Source organism: Camelus ferus, chromosome 2 (assembly GCF_009834535.1).
Source record: "Camelus ferus isolate YT-003-E chromosome 2, BCGSAC_Cfer_1.0, whole genome shotgun sequence".
NCBI classification, from domain to species: Eukaryota; Metazoa; Chordata; class Mammalia; order Artiodactyla; family Camelidae; genus Camelus; species Camelus ferus.
The window spans coordinates 40793527-40813765 of record NC_045697.1 but is presented as its reverse complement, the minus strand read 5'-3'; the positions used below and the strand labels follow the sequence as shown (position 1 = coordinate 40813765).

Here is a 20239-nt window from a genome sequence, read left to right as displayed (position 1 = left end):
CTGATGGGACACAATTAAAATATTTGATATGTTGATCACCCCCTTTTTTTTGAAACTCCTTATCACTCTTGGTTTCCATAATATCAAGGTCTCCTTTTGTTTCCAGTCATTTCTCTCTTTCCTATGTTTTCTATGTTTCATTTTTAGCCTATTTCTCAGATACTCCATGCTCACACAGGAAAAATTCAATACTTCACTTAAAATTCCATCTGTATCATAATGCCTTTCAACATCCATTTCTAAGCCACATTTCCACTTGGTGTCCCATAGGCACCTCAAACCAAAATGTTCAAAAGCATTTTCTTCCTCACCTACCTAAACAACCTCTTCCTTCCCCTCCCTCAATATTCCCACTGCCACTGCTTTAGTGCAGGCCCTCATCAGCTATTACTGCAAAATCCTGTTTTCTCTTGTCACTTAGTACTCAGTACTCTTTTTGCTTTCGGGCTATCAACCAAATAATCTAATTAAGGACTCTCTCAACAGCTTTTCATTACCTACATCAGCAGTTCTTAAAAATTTTATCATATGCCACTAAATTATACATTTTAAAAATAGTTAAAGTGGCAATTTTTATATTGTATGTATTTTATTACAATTTTTAAAAAAAGATCAAAACTTTGGTGTGGTACAGAATCACCTGGAGAGCGTAAAACACAGATTGTTAGGCTGACCCCTCTACCCCAAGAGTTTCTGATTCATTAGGTCTGGGGTAGATCCAAAATTTTGTATTTCTAAAAAGTTCCCAAGTGAATGCTGATGTTGCTGGTCAGGGGGCCACCACTTGCTTCACACAGTGAGAACCACTGCTCTGCAAGACAGAGCCTTAAAACAGCATAATGGCCTGGCAGTGTCTAACCTGATCTTCTGCGTCTCATTCTCTTAATGTTCATGCTCCTGCCGTGGTCATCCTCAGTGTTCCGACAGCCAACTTTTGGTAACTATTATTCATTTAACATACAGTACTGAAATGATCTATTACATTGATTATCCGTCACCAGAATCTAAACTAGATTAAGATGGTGTGTTAAGGGTTTATGCACTAATAAAGACTAGCACAATGTCTAGCAGGTACTAAGCATTCAATAAATGTAAAATGAACTGAATGCCCTTCTCTTAGTGGCACCCAGAAGAATACCTATTATTCAAAACTAAGACTGGGGGTTACCTTCTCCATAAAACCTTTTTTGTCCCTTCCAAAGTAAAAATAACCACTCTTTTCTTTTTGTCTCCCACCATACCTTGTGATTACATCAAAGTACCAGTAATACTTTATTGCATTTATTTATTCATATGTTTATTTCCCTAGATCAGACTAAAAGTTCTCTCTCTCAGTACAGGGCTGGCTATACTCCATTTGTGTTTGCATTTCTAATGCCTAACCCAGAACCTGCCCCGTGGAAAGCAATTATATGTCTGCGGAATGACTGCATAAATGAATAACCAGAGCTACTTATGCAGTTTCCCAACTAATTAAATATTTTAAATCAGGGAAATTTAAAGTTGGAAGAGACTTTAAAGATTATCCCAGTCCAAATTACTTATAAATAAACTGAGGCCTTCAGAGATTAAGAAATCTGCCCCAAATTACAAATGTTTAGTGCCACAGTCTGGAGTTACAATCCCAGAATGTAAGCCCAATCAATGATTAGATTTTATTTAAGTGGACACTAATATTTCAGCTATATAGGTCACCTAGGAACACGACATGAAAGGACAAACTAAACTGAAGTAAAAATATTAGGATGCAAATCCTTTCTCTGCTATGTTGTGGGCCCTTCCTGCTCTAATTCTCAGTTTCCTCATCTGTAAAATGGAATAATACCCCGTGCTCATGAGGATCAAATCCTTCACTAAATCTACTTCCTAAAGTTCTTGCAGTCACGTAAGAAATCATGTATACGAGGGTCTAGTATGTTTGGCATATCATCTAAGCTGTCAAGATGTCGTTTGAATTCAAATCTGAATCTGAAGAATACCTTGACTTTCTAAAACAGAATTCACAAGAAAAGAAAAAATCTTAACTGAAAAAAAATTGTTAAATTAACCTATAAAAAAGGAAAATAAATAAGCAGTCCTTTTCATGTTAAACTAATTATTCTGAAGAATTACTTCTTCATAGGCAGATCTACGACATTCAAACTTTCTTTATACTACCTAGGTAAAGATCCCACTATTCATAATAGAGTACTACCTTTTATAGTTGCTTTTAGGCTAGTCCATGGGTCTCTTATTTGATAATTGTATTACATAGTAGCAAATGTACAAGGTCTCTGTTCCGAGTACTGATCCTTGAATTCATAAACCTCATTTATTTTCCCTTATCTCACAAATATATTCTTTATATTTCTAAAGAAGAACATAAGTGAACATAAACTATTTTCTCGAGAAAATACGAAGTCTGAAAATTGTGGGAAGTACAGGCAAAAAAACGCATGCTTCCTCAAATAAAAGAGCTTTAGATTCTAAGAGTCTAATATGGTCTATTATACTAACGTTAGGTGTATTTAGTGTCTTTTGATTTGATGAAATGCAAAAACAAATACTTAAATACATAATACACATCAAGCTGCATGCTTGGCACTAGGGATGCAACTCTAATAAAATACTTCTCTGTCTTTGAAGGGTTCAAAATATGTCAAATAAATTTCAATGCAACATAGTAAAATAAGTGCAAAATAAGTGCTCTAAAAACACAAGTGACAGAGGAACTAATTCTGCCTGGGAGAATCAAAAAGACACCAATAGACAAGATACTTCAGCGAGCTCTTCAGAATGCATAAGTCATACTACAGCTTTTTAAAAAACTGGCTTATTGCTACAACTACCTGAATCACGTACAGTCAAGAATTCATATGTAACCTTATCTGCCAGTTATTACTTTAAGACAATCAGATACTAACCATCTTACAATTAGGTTTGGGCATATATAACCAACCCTCAAATACAACAAAACTCTTCTCAGCAGAGTTGATAAAATAAGTAATTTAATTACCAGCAGTATGCTTCCTTGGAGTAGTCCGAATGGAGTATTCAAAGTCAGGTACTGCTCTGCTACTCAAGTGAAGGTGATAATTTCTTGCTTCATCCAATAAATCTCTACATTTTAGATTTTGCTTGACAATCTGTTCTTTTGCCACAACACCCATAAGAAAGTCAACTGGCAACAGCGGCAAACGAACCTAAGATTGTGAATAGTTGCAGATATAAAATTTAACTTGCAATTGGATAGCTCATTCTCTACTTTCACTGTAGCATGTTCTCTTTTTAAAACTCATTTACTTCATAAATCCTTTCTAACATGTGAATGTAGTTCAAAGTGCCAAGTTCTAAAGCAATTTCCAGTATTGGTCTGCACTAATGAAATGAGATTACATGTTAAATATATCTTCCCTTTTAAATACAGGTTTAAGTAGACTGGATAAAATCATTCAATTGTCTTCAGTCAAGTTACTTATTCACTTCCAAAAATGGTACTGTCATAATCACAAGGCCCCTTGCTGCTACAGGAAAGGCATAATCAAAACAAAATTGTGGTGCTTTGTTCTCTGGCCTTTTAAAGCTAAGACTGAATGTATGGAAATGTGATTAATTTTTCACATGTATGTGAAAGAATTCATATCTGAAACAAATAGGTGATGTTTTCTATGACCTGGAAGGTTATACTAGGGGATGCACCCTCTTTCAGTAGAGGCACTCACCATTCTCCTCTTAAAGATGCACTGATTTTCTAGTGGATTAAAGGGATGATCAAACCACATTATGTGACTGAGTTAAAGGTGCACACACATACACACGAGTAAGATTCAGGTGCAAGATAAAACAGAAATAAAACTTTGTTTTTGTTGACAAACTTATTTTCAAAAGTAATTCTAAGGCCTATTTGTTATCTCCCTGTTAAAAATGTCTGTTGACAGTAAAAATAAATTAACAAATAAATAATTTAAAAGAGACATCGTATATAATTCTGATGTTGAAAAAGTAAAATTGTAGTGAGGAAACAAAACATAAAATGATGTCTTACAGTTCCTTCCAGAATAAATCCAATTATTAGGAATAAGTGTACTTTCATTAGCAAGGTAATCCAGTAAATTTAGAAACTTTATTATAAAATAGCTATAAACTAATGTAGCAGTGTTTTCTCAGAACATTTTAGCATAAATAAAACATTCATTACTACTACCTCAAAGGATATTTTAAATATTCAGATTAAAAAGCAGATAATGGTATTTCTAATTCAAATGTAACACATTCAGACTTATCCTTAAATGGTATAGTGAGTAAGCAGGCAAGTAAGAGTCAAAGCCATTTTCACACTGTATTACCTCAATGGATAATCTACACTTCTTATGCTAAATGGAACATGCTGATTTGCTTCCATATCACTTCATATCTATACACAATCTTACTTCAGTCCCTACCTGTGCAAGTGTTTCATCCAACCATTTGGAATGATGCTGGGGATTGGCAAGAAGCCACTTGATGGCTGCACTATAGACCTGCTTTTCATTCTCAATATTTAGATCACTGGAGGACAAAAGTTTATGGAGATGCTGGGGTGACACACTTACAAAGTCTTCACACTCCACCACTTCAGTAAAATGCTCACAAGCATACTGATCTGCCATGTCCATTAAGTCTATTCGATTGTGACTTTCTGCAAAGGATCTTACTGCCAGACAATTGGAGGGATGAAAATGTAACTTCATGTATTCACAACAAGCTCTAGCCACCAGTTCAACCTGTAGAATACAGGCTGCATATAACAGAGGCTGGACGTTGTCAACTGTCAACGTGAGCCGTGAAGAATAGACAAACTTTACCAAGTCTTCTATTGCATCACCATCAAAATCTCTGATCTCAATCAGTGTTTGCTTGGCTTCAGCCATTTCAGAGAGAAACATGGCTCTGAAGTAGGGAATAACACAAGCCAATACCAGTTTGTGACAAGAGATTAGCTTTGAGCCAACCTGTTCAAAACAAACAAAAAGACTCAGTTTAATAACAAAATTAGTTTTAGATCAGCATCGAGCATGTGCTGTAGCAGGGACAAAAATTCCAGACAAATTTAGTGTATTTGTTTTAACAATGTAATGCTTTGGTCACTTACATTCAATGTAGGCCAGTTTCTTAAAATCAGGCAATTTTCTTCTTCCAAATTAGACAGTTAACTTTTACACGTGTTATCTATAATGTCTATACCATAAACTATGATTTTTCTATATTATCTCATATTTCAGAAGCATTCTGTGAATTAATGAGGACAGCAGCAAACATCACCTAGCACTTTGTATCAGGCACTATATTTTTTTTTGATCTGTTGAGTTTTTTTTTTTTTTTAACTTTTTGAAGTTTTATTGACATACAACATTCTATAAATTTAAGATATGCAACACAGGGGAAGGGTATAGCTCAAATGGTAGAGTGCATGCTGCTCAGCATGCACGAGGTTCTGGGTTCAATCCCCAGTACCTCCATTTAAAAAATAACTAAATAAACAGACCTAATTACCTCCACCCCACCCCAAAAAAACCCTAAAAAACAAAAACCAAAAAAGTTATGCAACCTAATGATTTGATATATGTATATACTGTGAGACAATCACCACAATGAGTTTTAGTAAATTATCACCTCACATAATCACAATTTTTCTTTTCTTTCTGATGAGAACTTTTAAGACCTACTCTCTTAGCAACTTTCAAATAAACCATACAGTATTGGTAACTGTAGTCATCATGTCAGGGACTATTCTAAGTGTTTTCATGTATTAATTCACTTAATTGTCCCAGCACCCCCATGAGTAGGTACTTTTATTATCCACAATTTATCAGTGAAAAAAAACAAATAGAGTAAAAAATGTTTAGAAATTTAGTAGTATCTACTATGAACTTAACTGAGGTTTGTTCATTTCCTATCTAAATTATTTTGAAATGACATATTTTATAAAACATATTTTATAATAAAAAAACTGAAATCTCACCCCTTTAGTTGTTGAAAAATTAGATTGTTTCCAATAGTTTGCTATTATAAATGACAAAGTAGTAAACTTTGTTGTAACTGAATATCTATTTACATTCTCTATTATTTCCCACAGATAAATTCCTAAAAATAGAAATGCTGCTTCAAAGGATAGGTACAATTTGTACCTACATACTGCTAAATTGTCCGTTTCTGTTCTACTTAACAATATTTGTGCCATATTCTGAGTGTTAATTTGTTAAGAAGTATTTGCCAATTTGATGAATGAAATATCTCATTGTTTTAGTTTATATTTCTTTCACTAATATGACTGCATCATTCATAAATTTTGGGCTTTTTTTCTTTTCTTTTTTTTTGGAGAAGTCATTAGGGTTTATTTATTTAATTTATTTTTAATGGAGGCCCTAGGGATTGAACTCAGAGCCTTGTGCATGCTAAGCATGCACTCTATCACTGAGCTATAAACCTTCCCCCCTTTGGGCTATTTGTATTTCTTCTGTGAACTCTTTTTCTATGACTTTTTATTTGTAAGAACTCCTCAGATGTTTAGAATATTAAGTCATTTGCCATATATATTTCACACTTTTCTCTTTTGTAAGTGTGCTTCTGAATTTTATTCACTCCCTATGAATTTTTTAAAAATCAATCTTTTCTTTATGATTTCTGTCTTAGGTGCTATGTTTGAAATGGGAGTCACTCTAATATTCTATAAATATTTACTTCAAGTACGTTTTCTAGTACTTTTATGGTTTTATGTTTTTCACTTAAATCTTTATTTCCATCTGGAAGTTTCTAGTACTGAGATGACAGATACCTTTTTTCTTTTTTTAAACATAGTAGTTATCTGGTTTTCCCAGCACTTTATGTTAAATAATCAATGAGTACAAGTAACAGGATTACCTATGTTTTAGCAATTTTCCTGTTTTCATGCAGCATTTTTGATTATATAATACACTGATAGTTGTGTCTCATTATTTGGGAACTAATTTTAAAATAAGAACTCTAAACATAAAAAAAGCCTGAGGAATGTTACAATGTGTAAATGGTTTTGCTTATAAATTCCCTTTACCCAACTTTTTTCATTAATGAATATCACTTATTTCAGTAAGTATAGGAAGGCTGTTTCTGTTAGTTATACTATATTTAATTTTTTAAAAGAATTCACAAGGCAGGATTTAGATTCCATTGAGTCTCAAGTTGCAACCTAGACTGCAGCAAAAAGCTTGAAATGTTCTCAAATTTACTTCAACCTTAAAATGGGATCTGAAATCTGGTATTAAACATTTAAAAATAGTCTAAAAATATTCTTTTTTGGATTATCTGCACTGGACACCACTGATATTTAATTTCTATGTAAATATCTGTAAATCTCACATGACATAAAACTGCTCAAACAACTAACACTATTATATAATAGTATTATAAGGTTCTACAATTTCCAAATAAACATCATTTTAACACTGCCTTCTCATCTAAGCTGTACAAATCAATAGCTTGCAAGCTATTTTCATATTGTTTATAATAAGGCTGTTTCTCTTTAACTCTAGTTTGATTCAAATTAGGTAAAATAGATATTTAATACACATTTAATCACACCCCTGTGTACCTTTGAGAATACCCACCTTAACTTTAAAGAGATCTTTAAGCCATATGTATGAAACAGGAACATTAAAAAAAAATTAACTTTTATGCATTCATTAATTCTCCTTTAACACTATAGAGTGTCATTATACTCTTAAGCATTTACTCCCAAATTTTTCTTCTCTAGTACATAAAAATAATTACCGATTATCAAAAACATCTCATCAGAAATTTTAAAATGAAAAAATAAACGTCTAAAAACTAGATGCTTAAAACTGGGTGAAAAATGCACAAACTATAAAATATTAGATGTTATTATATAATTTAAAATTATAGAGATAAATACTACAGTATGTCCTTGATAACTAGTGAATTTTTTAGTTTACATTTTTATTAGATCAGTGAACATAAGAATAATTCAAGATGCTCAGAGGAAAAAAAGTCAAGCTAAAACTCAAGCAGTTAAATATGTAGAATATCAACTAATATAATGATCCCTTGTTTAATAAAAGCTTGAAATACAAACATCTAATCAAAACCTTGAGTAATTTCCCACAGATCATCAGCCAACATGGATCAAAATACAATGAAACAAAGGCTTTGAGTTTGATAAAGCATCTCACTTTCAACATGGAGGTCTGGTGGGAAGGGATACTAGGGGAAGTCAAGCACCCTTAATTTTTATTGCTGAATTCAGTATTTAGGTCCAACCAGAAAAACTACATGACAAACTAAGTAGAACTCTGTTTGAAAACAATAAATGATCTGCTGAATTATGAGATTTTAAAAATGAACTAAAAATGACATAAAAAAATTAAACAAAGAATAAAACTTCTATTAACTATCAGTTCTGACTTATAAAATGAACCTATCTATTATCTTATATTAAAGGTCACTTACTTTTCAAGTTTTCTTCCTCCCCTGACTAAAACACATATTCAATGTGTAAAAATCAAGAAAGCACAGAAAAATATAAGGGAAAAAATTTACTCACAATTCAACAAATATGTCAACCTGTTGATATTATTTTAACTTTTTCCCATGCATTTTGAAACATAACTGAGATTGTCCTGAACTTTGTCATCTTTTCCTAAGTTTCTGAAAACGCTGAAACCTTCATGCTTATTGGCTGTATATTATTCTATACAGTGGATGTAACACAGCTCATTTAACTACTGAGATATCAGCCATTTGGACAATTTTTCCATATTTTAAACACAAACAGCATTTTAGAGCAGAGGTTTTTTCAGCATTTCAGAATACTTCCTTAAGATAAAATCTGAAAAGCAGAATTAACGAATCAATAAATTTAAGCTTTTTATAGCTCTTCATATATACTGCCAAACCATCTGTGAAAAACAATGAGCCAATTTACATATCCACCAGCAGTGTTTGAAAATACTTCCTTCACCAAAATTTCAAAAGCAATAAATGTGTTAAATGTTCAATACGTTGATAAGGGAAGAATTTTTCAACGATTTTTTTTTCTTCTTTGCCATATTTAGTGCTTTTTAAAAATTTGGCTATTCTGTGAACTATTCTTTCGTGAACTAGTTGTTCTTAGATTTGTTTCATTTCTAAGTATTAATAGTTAAGTATGTTTTTAACTATAACATACTAAAAATTTTTTATAATTAAAACAAAAACTAAAGCATATTAGCTTGAAATGTTTGTGATTATGCCACAACAGTAATTCAAGCTAAATGTTTAAGAACTACATAGAAATAAAAGTGCAGAAGACACATAGCAGTACAGAAACAAAGACTGAAGGGAAAAAAGCCTATATACCTGTCTCCTTTTATGTTTGTATATAAGCTATATTCTAATTTTTCAGTTTAATCCCTTGTAATTTTGCCCTTTTAGCTCAATTAGCTACTCTTTTCATTCAGCCAAAAATTTTAATCAGCTTGAGTAGCCAAAAAACATGTTTAATTGCCAAGGTTAAGAAGGGGTTAAATGTATAAGGCTCAAGATAATGTCTTAGCTTACAGTGAATTAGCATATTGAAATGTCTAGCCACATTCACTGTTCTACAATCTTACCACATTTATTTTAAAAACTTTCACAATGGAAACAATTTTTAGGTAGTAGCATTTTGGGTGTTAAAGGATCTATGGATAGAAATACTTCAATACCTCCTTTTCGGAGCAACATGAAAAAAAATCAAAATACTGATTTACTAGTTGAAAGGATAAAAGTAAAAGTGATCATAATTTTATTAGACTTCTTAACACAGAATATTTAAATGTTAATTACAAAATTACTTTCGCTTCTATTAAATTATGTCTGTTTTCTAGTCAGGAATTAACCGTTACATTTATAAGGATAATAATTTTATCATTTCTACTTCTGGGAAGTATACTACTCTAATGTAGTTTACATATTTTATTTCCCTGCAATTTTTCAGAGCTCTTATTCTTACTTGGTCAGTTGAAAGTTTTGACAGCAAATAATTATAACACTTACAGCCTTCAACATGTTTATTAGAATCCTATAAATACTTGCCTAAAAAAAAATCACAGAAGCACACATATCAAAAAAAAAAAAAAAAAAAAAAAAGAAGCCAAATACTATGAATGAAACATATTCAATGGTGGCATCAAGAGATGATGTTAGGGGTTGTCCTCCTCTAATAATCCCTATTAAACTCGTCAAGTAAAATTAACTGTTACCTTTAAAAAGAACAATGACACTTCCTCAAACAACATAAAGTATAGGTAAAAGCATCTTTGTAAATGCCACTCTTGTCGATCTGTGACATACAATCTAAGCATTATGAGTGCTATGCAATACCCCTTCAAGACAACTTCCCTCTGCCCTGTCCCCAAACTGTTGCCCTTACAAAGCTTCCCTCAGATATAATTTTAGACCTGCCACTAGATATACTATTTTAAAATATTTCTCTAATAAATGTAATAAAGTATAAACAAGTTTTACCTCTCCCTGGAATGACCTCAAGATAATATACAGTCTCCTAAGTGAAGCCTTTCCAGTCACCTCTCAGACATAATAGATCTTCTCCCATGCTTCCATAAAAATACCACAAAATGACAATCACTAAGTTGTATTATAGTTAGCTGTGAATGTGCCTATCTCTGGCTAACCTTCAAATTCTTTTATGGCAAGTACAGCATATTATTCAAATTTACTTATACTCTCCATGTAGTAGGGTAAGATCTTAGTAAATATCTGTTAAACGAATTTGTTTGTTGTTTCTAATATAGGTGCTCACTTTGGAATTTTAAAATGCACTAATGGCCTTACATATGAACAATAAAACAAGTCTTGATAATTGCCTTTCTAAAATGTTTGTTCTAAAAGCAATAATGATCAACGGAAACAAATAGCAAAAAGGAGATGTATATATCAAGGCATAACCCCTAAGGTTATATGAATGTAAAAAGTGAAGTTTATGTCAAACAGCATTGTAAACTATCCATAATCCTATTTGGTTTAGTTGTTCTATGATAGTTAAATTACGAAAGTTTAAGAAATGCTGAATTACAATTAAATGAATCCAAGAGCAGACTTGCTAAAAGATTAAGTTGTAATTCTTTCTAATAAATAAGAACAGAATATACCATAGCAGAATTATCTGACACTCTTTGGAAAAACAATAATAGTGCACGTAATGAACCTAACAGCTGATATTTATTTTTTTTATGCACTAAGCACTGTTTTAAGGACTTTACATGTTATCAATTCACTTATTCATCACAAAAACCTAATTAATTTTAGTTGAAAAAATAAAAATGATAGCCCCTTTAAATTAGTGAAGCTTCTCATTACCAAAGACCTCTGTCATTGCTTCAAACACAGTATTTTTGGGTTTCCAGCATAGATTCTTCTTAAGTTTTCATTTCAACCTATTGCTGAAGTTAATAAAGAAAAGTTATGAAATCAGTTATCATTTGCCCTAAAATGACTGTATCCTTATTTTTTCACTTAAGTTTATATGTAGCAGCTAGTAAAAATCATCCTAAAGTCCAATTATAAAACTTATATAATAACATTCTGTTTAATTATTTTCCAACACATATTAATATACTGAACTGATAATTTATTATACAAATAATCTATTTTACATTTTATTTTTGCCAAAGGCAATGTGGGTCACTGAATTTCACACTAGGGTTGAAAATGAGAACAATGGCGTTAAACATAATATGCTACACAGATCAAAGAGTTTAGGTGTTCCTTCCTTAAAATATACACATGGCTAAATTTCACACAAAGCTAGTAAAATTATTTAATGGCTTCCTTCTCAATATTTTAGGACCTAGAAACATATAAGGAAACTAAGAGTTTAAGTAAAAAGAACAGGGGTCACTTACAGTGTAACACTATACTCCTGAACGTTCTGGGCTTGAAACTCAAGCGTTTATGTTTTCAGTTTATGGACTTTTACTGAGTGTCTCCTGATCTGACTCTCTGAGGATGGCCTCAATCCCCACAATTCTGACCTCTAAGAATTTGACTAATAAGAAGCAGAAAGTAACATCTGAGAGATCGCAAAGTGGTAAATCTCATGTGGAAAATACTGCATGGATGCACATAAATCACCAAAAGAATTTAATTATTACACTGCAAGATATGAATAATAATAAAGTACTTTAAATGAGCAATGAGAAACAATTAGAAAACATGTTCTTCCACACTGCTTTATCAATTTTCTAATTTTATTAAAATCGTCTTTTGTAGCAGAGCAACATGATCCTATAGACTTAGACAAACTCTACCAAAGACTTATTCATCCAAGTCTAAATAGACTCTACTTCACTATCAGGTATAGATAAACAATCTCACTTAACAGACAACAGTATTGAAGTAGAGGTGAAATTACAGGCTTATCTTGGAGACTACTGCAGGTTCAATTCCAGACCACTGCAATAAAGCAAATATTGAAATAAAGCAGGTCACACAAGTTTTTTGGTTTCCCAATGCATATGAAATTTATGTTTAGACTATCCTAAAAGTGTGCAACAGCATTATGTTTAAAAATCAGTGTACATACCTTAATTAAAAAAATACTTTATTGCTAAGTAGTGCTAACCATCATTTGACAACTCAGGGTTGCTTTGACAAACCTTCAATTTGTTTATAAAAAAAAGCAATATATGTTAAATGCAATAAAGCAAAATGCAATAAAACGAGATATGCCTGTACCAGAATAGAAACATTCAATAAAACACTAGTGCAGCTACATAAACCAAGAATTCTAACTTCTAACCTACATCAAGTGTAAATGAATACATTAAGATTTTTAAATTCATAAGTTGAAAGCTTTTCTGATCAACAGCAATTTACTCATTTCACTAATAATAGCTACTTGTTTTAGGGCTAAGAATTTTCAGAAGTTAAACTAAGAAACAGTGAATATTAACATATAATTAGTACAATAATTTTTTCTTATGTTAAGCTCCCTTTACTTACCCTCCCTTGTCCCTTCTCCTTTAAAAAAGGATTGAAACTAAAATCATCCTGGCTATAAGTAGTACAGCACCAAAAATTTGCCTGGTTACAGAAACCTTTATTTTTCATAATACACTGAAGAGGATGAGAAAAGAAAAAAGAAGACAATCTCACCTTCAGTGTGACATCACAAAGGTCTCCATTTTCATAAAACTGAAGAAGAGAACCATGAAAATCTTTCCAAGCTTCATTTGCTTCAAAGATAAAGGAATCTTCTCCATCACCATCACTGACTGAAGATCTGTTCTTTATTTGCTGGTGCTGTTGCCTTTTCCCCTTTGTGAGGCGATTCCTAGCTTGTTTTGCATTCAAAGATTCTGAAGCCATTTGTAACACTCTTCTTTTAATACAGCTCTCTTCTCAAACATCCCATTTATTCTTTTGTAAAGGATGGGGAGAAGGTAGAAGGTAGATGCCACTCACTAAACTTCAGACATTTTTCAAAATCCACTCAACTGCCATTGTTCAGCTTGCTGAGACTAAAACAAAACAAAACAAAAACCACACACACATAAAAACAACCCCCCCAAAACCCAATCATTAGTAATTACAGCTTACTGAATGCTATATATATAAAATGACTGTAGAAATCATTATTGAAAAAATAAGTAACTTTGCATTTTTATACTAAATGTCACATAAGTTATCTCAGCTAATTATTTTATATCAGTGAAGGAACTCCTTTAATATCAAACTGGAAAATTGTGGGAAGATGGTGGGATAGAAACATGAGGAATCTGCCTCCCCACCGAGTCAACAACTGCATCGGCAAGAATCTGTCTGATAACTATCTTGGAACTCTGGAATCTGCTAAAGGCTTACAGCTTCCAGAAGACAACTTAAATGGTAAATTACAGTTAATTTTGGTCAATTTCAGCTCTTTGTACAGCAGCAGCTGCCCATCCTACACCCCCAGCCATGTAGCTAGCAGCTGTGCATGTGTTCCTGAAGCAGCTTGCGCAGAGTCTGCAGGAGCCACAGTAGGCAGGAAAGACTGTGTCCACCAAATATCAAGCCTCTCTCCTCTGACTGCTGACTACTGTTTCTGATCGCAGAGGTGCAAAGAGGTGGGCAGCCATTGTTGCTATACGTCCCCCAATTGTTGCAAGCCTCCCATCTCCTCATCTTAAGTGACTTCCCAAGGATTTAAATGGCTGGTGCCCTTTACACCTTCATTTTCATTTTTTCCCCTTTTGGGAGCAAGACACTAAAGACTGAGACAATAAAAAACCAAATGCATATAGAAGAAAAATGAAAAAGTGACCATGTATGCCCAGGAAAAGGCTCAGAGAAGACCTGAGAAGACCTGAGAAGTCCGTTAAGTTTACACCTCAGTTTGACTCTCAGCACAGAGAAAGCCTATATCAATCAAAAAGGGTAGAAACAATTAAAAAAACAAACCTCAAGGAAGAGGGAGAATCTCATTTTCAGAGTTACCACATTATTAGATTCAAACGTCTTGTGTTCAACAACAACAAAAAATCACAAGGCATACAATGAAGCAGGAAAGTATGGCCTATTCAAGGGAAAAATAAATCAACAGAAATTATTTCTGAAAAAGAAGTAATGGTGTTTATAGTAGACAGAGACTCTAAAACAACTGTCTTAAAGATGCTCAAAGAATTAAAGGAACACATGGTAAAAGTAATTTGTGTGAACAGAATGGAATTATCAAATAAGGAAATAGAAAACCTAAAAAAGAACAATAAAGAGATTCTGGAACTGAAAAGTACAATAACTAAAATTAAAATTCATTACAGGGATTCAAAGGCATACTTGAGTAGGAGGAAAGAGTTAGCAAACTTGAAGATAAAATAACAAAAAGTATCAAGTCTGAGGAATAGAAAGACTGAAGAAACATAAACAGAGCCTATGGGACGCTACCATAAACAGACCAACATACATATCATGGTAGCCCTAGAAGGAGAAGAGAGAGAGAAAAGGGCAGAGAGAATATGTGAAAAAGTAACAGTTGAAAACTTCCCAAATTTGATGAAAGACATAAACAACCAAGAAGCTCCAAACAAAGATGAACTCAAAGAGATCCATGCCAAGACACATTATAATCAAAAGCCAAAGAGAATCTTGAAAACAAGAAGTGATTCAGCTCATACAGGTGACCCTCAATAGGACTATCAGCAGAATTCTCATTTGGAGGCCAAAAGACAAAGGGCAGGTAAGTTCAAAGTACTAAAAAATAAACTCTGTCAACCAAGAATCTATATCCAACAAAACTGTCCTCCAAAAGTGAGGGAGAAATTAAGACATTCCCAGACAAACTAAAGCTGAGGGAGTTCATGACCACTAGACCTGGCCTGCAATTAATACTCAAGGAAGTCCTACAAGATAAAATGAAAGAACACTAGACAATAACTCAGTCATATAGGTATAAAAGTAAATACATGCTTAATTACAAAAGCTAGTATTATTGTTAACAATGGTTGTAACTCTATTGTTTGTATTTAAGAGACAAATACATTTTTAAAAAATTATTAATGTAAAAGCTAGTATTGCTGTAATTTTGGTTTGTAACACCAAATATTGTTTCCTACATAATTTAGGAGTATAATTTAAAATAATTAAGTAAGAAAGAAGAATTTAAATAAAACAAAATTTTAATTTTAAGAACAATTTTAAAATAATTTGAAAGAATTTTTAGTTCATGTTTTTGGGTATAAATGTATAAAGATGTTATTTTGTGACATCAACAACTGAAAGGACTATGAAAACCAATATATGTATGTATATGCAATATTGCAACATTGTGCTGTACACCAGAAATTGACACATAACTGACTGTACTTCAATTAAAAAAAAAAAAACAATGAAAAGGGGTGGAGATGAAGCTGTAAAGGAGTAGAATTTTTCTGTTATTAAAGTTAAGCTACTATAAATTCAAATTAGAGTATTATAACTTAAGAATGTTAAATGTAATCCTCATGATAAACCACAAAGAAAATATCTATAGAATATACACATAAGAAAATAAGACAGGAACTTAAACATTTCACTACAAAAAAATCAACTAAACACTAAAGACAACAGTAATGCAGGAAATGAGGCTCAAAATAAAGTGATAATGCATACAGAAAACAAATAGCACAATGACAGAAATAAATGCTTCCTTATCAGTAATTAAACATCAATAGATTAAATGCTCCAATCAAAAGACAGATAGGCAGAAGGAAAAAAAACCATATAATCCAATGATATGTTGTCTACAAGAGACCTGCTTGAAAACAAAATGGTCAATGAAAGATTATCAATTATGGTTATTCATATCTTCTTAAAGTTAATGTGGTGGACACATGATGGTGACTCCCACTAAGCCATGCCCTCCTATAATCCCCTTGAGTGTGACAGGAACCTGTGACTTTCTTCTAACAGAAAATGGAAAGGTGAGAAAGTGTCGCTCTCTTGACTATGTTACATTATATAAGACTGTGAGCAGACTGGAATGAGAGGCTCTCCTGCAGGTCTTGAGGAAGCCAAGTGCCATGGAGAGCGCTATATAGCAGAGAATTACAGGCAATCCCAGGACCTGAGGGAGGCCTCTGCCTGAGGCAGTAAAAGGTTAGGGTCCTCAGTCACACAGCTGCAAAGAAATTCTCCCAACAACCTAAATGAGTTTGGAAGTAGATTTTTTCATAGTTAAGCCTCCACATGATAACAAAGACTGGCCAACACCCAGACTGCAGTGTTTGTGAGATCTTGTGCAGAGAACACAGCTAAGTTGTGCCCAGATTCCTCATCCACAGAAACTGTGAAATAAATGTATTTTAAGCCGCTAAGTATACAGTAGTTTGTAACACAGTAGAAAACCAATACAGATACCTTCGGTCAGATCTAAAATTTTATCTGAGGAAAGCACATGTAGGTATTCTAATAGCCAGAAGCTCCTCTAACATCTCTTTTATGCTCACATTTCTAATACAGAATAAACAAAGAACAGGTGGGGCAAACAGAAAAATACTTCAACCAGGAGTCAAAAATCTTGTCAGTAAAGGGTCATATAGTAAATACTTCAGGCTTTGCAGGCCATAAGGTCTCTATCACAAACACTCAATTTTGCCCTTGTAGCACAAAAGCAATCATAGACAACTGTAAGTGAATGAGCGTAGCTGTGTTCCAATAAAACTTAATTTAAAAAAACGGTTGGTTTGGTTCAGCACAATCAACAGAATGGGAGAAAATATTTGCAAATGATGCGACTAACAAAGGCTTAATTTCCAGAATATATAAACAGCTCATACAGCTTAATAACAAAAAAAAACCAATCCAAAAATGGGCAGAAGACCTAACCAAGCATTTCTCCAATGAAGACATGTGAATGGCCAATAGACATATGAAAAAATGCTCAATATCACTAATTATCAGAGAAATGCAAATCAAAAACTACAAGGAGGTATCACCTCACACCAGTCAGAATGGCCATCATTCAAAAGTCCACCAACGATAAACGCTGGAGAGGGTCTGGAGAAAAGGGAACCCTCCTACACTGCTGGTTGGAATGTAGTTTGGTGCAGCCATGCACCAAACAGTATGGAGATTCCTCAAGAAACTAAAAATAGACTTACCATATGGTCCCACTTCTGGGTATACATCCAGAGGGAACTTTAACACAAAAAGATACACACATCCCAATGTCCAAAGCAGCACTATATACAATAGCCAAGACATGGAAAAAGCCTAAATGTCCATCGACAGATGACTGGATAAAGTAGTTGTGGTATATTTATACAATGGAGTACTACTCAGCCATAAAAAGAATAAAATAATGCCATTTGCAGCAACATGGATGGACCTAGAGATTGTCATTCTAAGGTAGGCTAGAAAGAGAAAGAAAAATACATGATATCACTCATACGTGGAATCTTAAAAAAAAAAAAAAGGACACTGTGAACTCATCTACAAAACAGGAACACACTCACAGCCTTAGTAAACAATTGTATGGTTACTGGGGAAAGGAGGTGGGAAAGGATAAATGTGGGGGTTTGAGATTAAGAAATATTAGCCACTATATACAAAAATAGATTTTAAAAAATGTTTCTTTTGTATAGCACAGGGAACTACGCTCAATATCTTGTAATAACCTTTAATGGAAAAAATATGAAAATGAATACATGTATGTATATGCATGACTGTGACGTTGTTCTGTACACCAGAGATTGACACATTGTAACTGACTGTACTTCAATTAAAAAAAAAATAAAACCAATTGTATCAATAATCATGTTAAATAAAAGTGGTCTAAATGCCTCCAACTAAAAGGAATACTACTCAGAGACTCAGGAATACTACTCAACAACAAAAAAGAATAAGCAATTAAAACATATAACATGCTCAATGAAAAAAAGCCAATCTCAAAGGGTTACATCCTGTATGATCCCATTTATGTAACATCCTCAAAATGACAAAATTATAGAGATGGGGAAAACACAGTGGTTGCCAGCAGCTAGGGAAAGATGAAGGCAAGGAGTGGCAGGGGCTGTAAACGGGTATCACAAAAGATATTTGTGATGGAACTATACTGTATCTTGACTGTGCTAGTGGTCACATGAATCCATACATGTGATAAAGTATACATTCATAAATGAGTGCATGTAAAACAGGAAAAATCTGAATAAAGTAAGCAGAAATGTATTAATGTCAATTCCCTGGTTATGATATCGTACTAAAGTTATGCAAGATATTACCACTGAGGGAAACTGGGTGAAGGATATCCAAGATTTATTATTTCTTACAACTGCAAGTGAATCTATAATTATCTCAAGTAAATGCTTAAAAAAGAAAAAAGAGACTGTAAGATTGGACAAAACAAAATGAGACCCAACTATAAGTTGCCTGCAAGAAAAGAGCCACTTTAAGTATAAAGATACAAGTAGGTGAAAGTAAAAGAATAGAAACATATATACCATAACAGTAATTGGAAAAAACATGAACTGGCTATATTATCAAACAACACAAACTTCAGAGCAAAAAAAATTACCAGTGATAAAAAGATACTATATAAAAAGTGGATATCCACATTACAAAGAATAAAGTTGGACTCTTACCTTACACCATACACAAAAATTAACTCAACATATATTAAAGATCTAAATGTAAGACCTGAAACTATGAAACTCCTGGAAGAAACCATAGGGGAAACACTTCATGACACTGGTTTTGGCAATGATTTCTTGCATATAACAAGAAAAGCAAGGCAACAAAAGAAAAAAAAAAAAAAAAAAAGAGAGACTACATCAAACTTTAACACTCCTGTATCTTAAAGGAAGCAACCAAGAGTGAAAAGGTAACCCAAAAAGTGGAAGAAAATACTTGCAAATCATATATCTGATGAGGGGTTAATATCCAGAATAAAGAACTCCTACAGTTCAGCAACAAAAAAACATGGCAATCCAATATAAAAATGGGCAAAGGTCTTGAATAAACATTTCTCCAAAGAAATAAAAATGGCCAATAAACACATGAAAAGATGTTCAACATCACCAAATCAGGGAAATGCAAATCAAAATCACAATGAGGTATCACCTCACATCTATTAGGATGGCCACTATCAAAACAAAAAACAGAAAAGAACAAATGTTGGCCAGGATGTGGAGAAATTGGAAGCCTTATCACTGTTGCTGGAAATATTAAAATAGTACAGATGCTATGGAAACAGTACAGTAGTTCCTCAAAAAATTTAAAATAGAATTATCACATTATGCAGCAATCCCACTTCTGCATATATATACGAAAGAACTGAAAACAAGACCTTGAAGATGTATTTGCATACCCATGTTCATCTCAGCATTATCCACAATAGCCAAGAGGTAGAAGCAACATAAATGCCCATCAGTGGATGAATGGGTAAAGAAAAAGTGGTATATACACAGAATGGAATATTATTCAGTCTTAGAAAAAGAAGAAAATTTTTATATGCTATAGCATGGATGGATTTTGAGGACATTATGCTAAGTGATATAAGGCTGTCACAAAAAGACAAATACTGTATGAACCCACTTACATGAGTTAGGTATCTAAAGTAGTCAAATTCTTAGAAACAGAAAGTAAAATGGTGGTGACCAGAGGCCAAGGAGTAGGGAAAAAGGAATTGCTCAATGGGTACAAGCATTTCAGTTTTGCAAGATGAAAAAGTTCTAGAAATCTGTTGCACAACAATGTGTACGCAATTAACACTAATGTTCTATACTTTACAATG

At 33.0% G+C, this 20239-nt stretch overlaps 1 protein-coding gene across 12 annotated transcripts in view; it reads right to left on the bottom strand.

Annotated features, from left to right (window-relative positions):
* The window catches only part of KLHL8 (kelch like family member 8), a 61588-nt gene that overhangs the window by 28302 nt on the left and 13047 nt on the right, over positions 1 to 20239 (bottom strand). For 11 of the 12 annotated variants that reach the window (XR_004326657.1, XR_004326652.1, XR_004326655.1 and 8 more), the window contains 3 exons: positions 13147 to 13511; positions 4422 to 4970; positions 2996 to 3182 (listed from right to left, as the gene is read on the bottom strand). Coding sequence is in view for 1 of the 12 variants with exons in the window: in XM_032498502.1 (XP_032354393.1) it covers positions 2996 to 3182; positions 4422 to 4970; positions 13147 to 13359 (949 nt within the window). In the remaining 11 variants the exon portion in view is untranslated. The remainder of the gene's footprint in view (positions 1 to 2995; positions 3183 to 4421; positions 4971 to 13146; positions 13512 to 20239) is intronic. The other variant, XR_004326663.1, reaches the window with a different exon arrangement.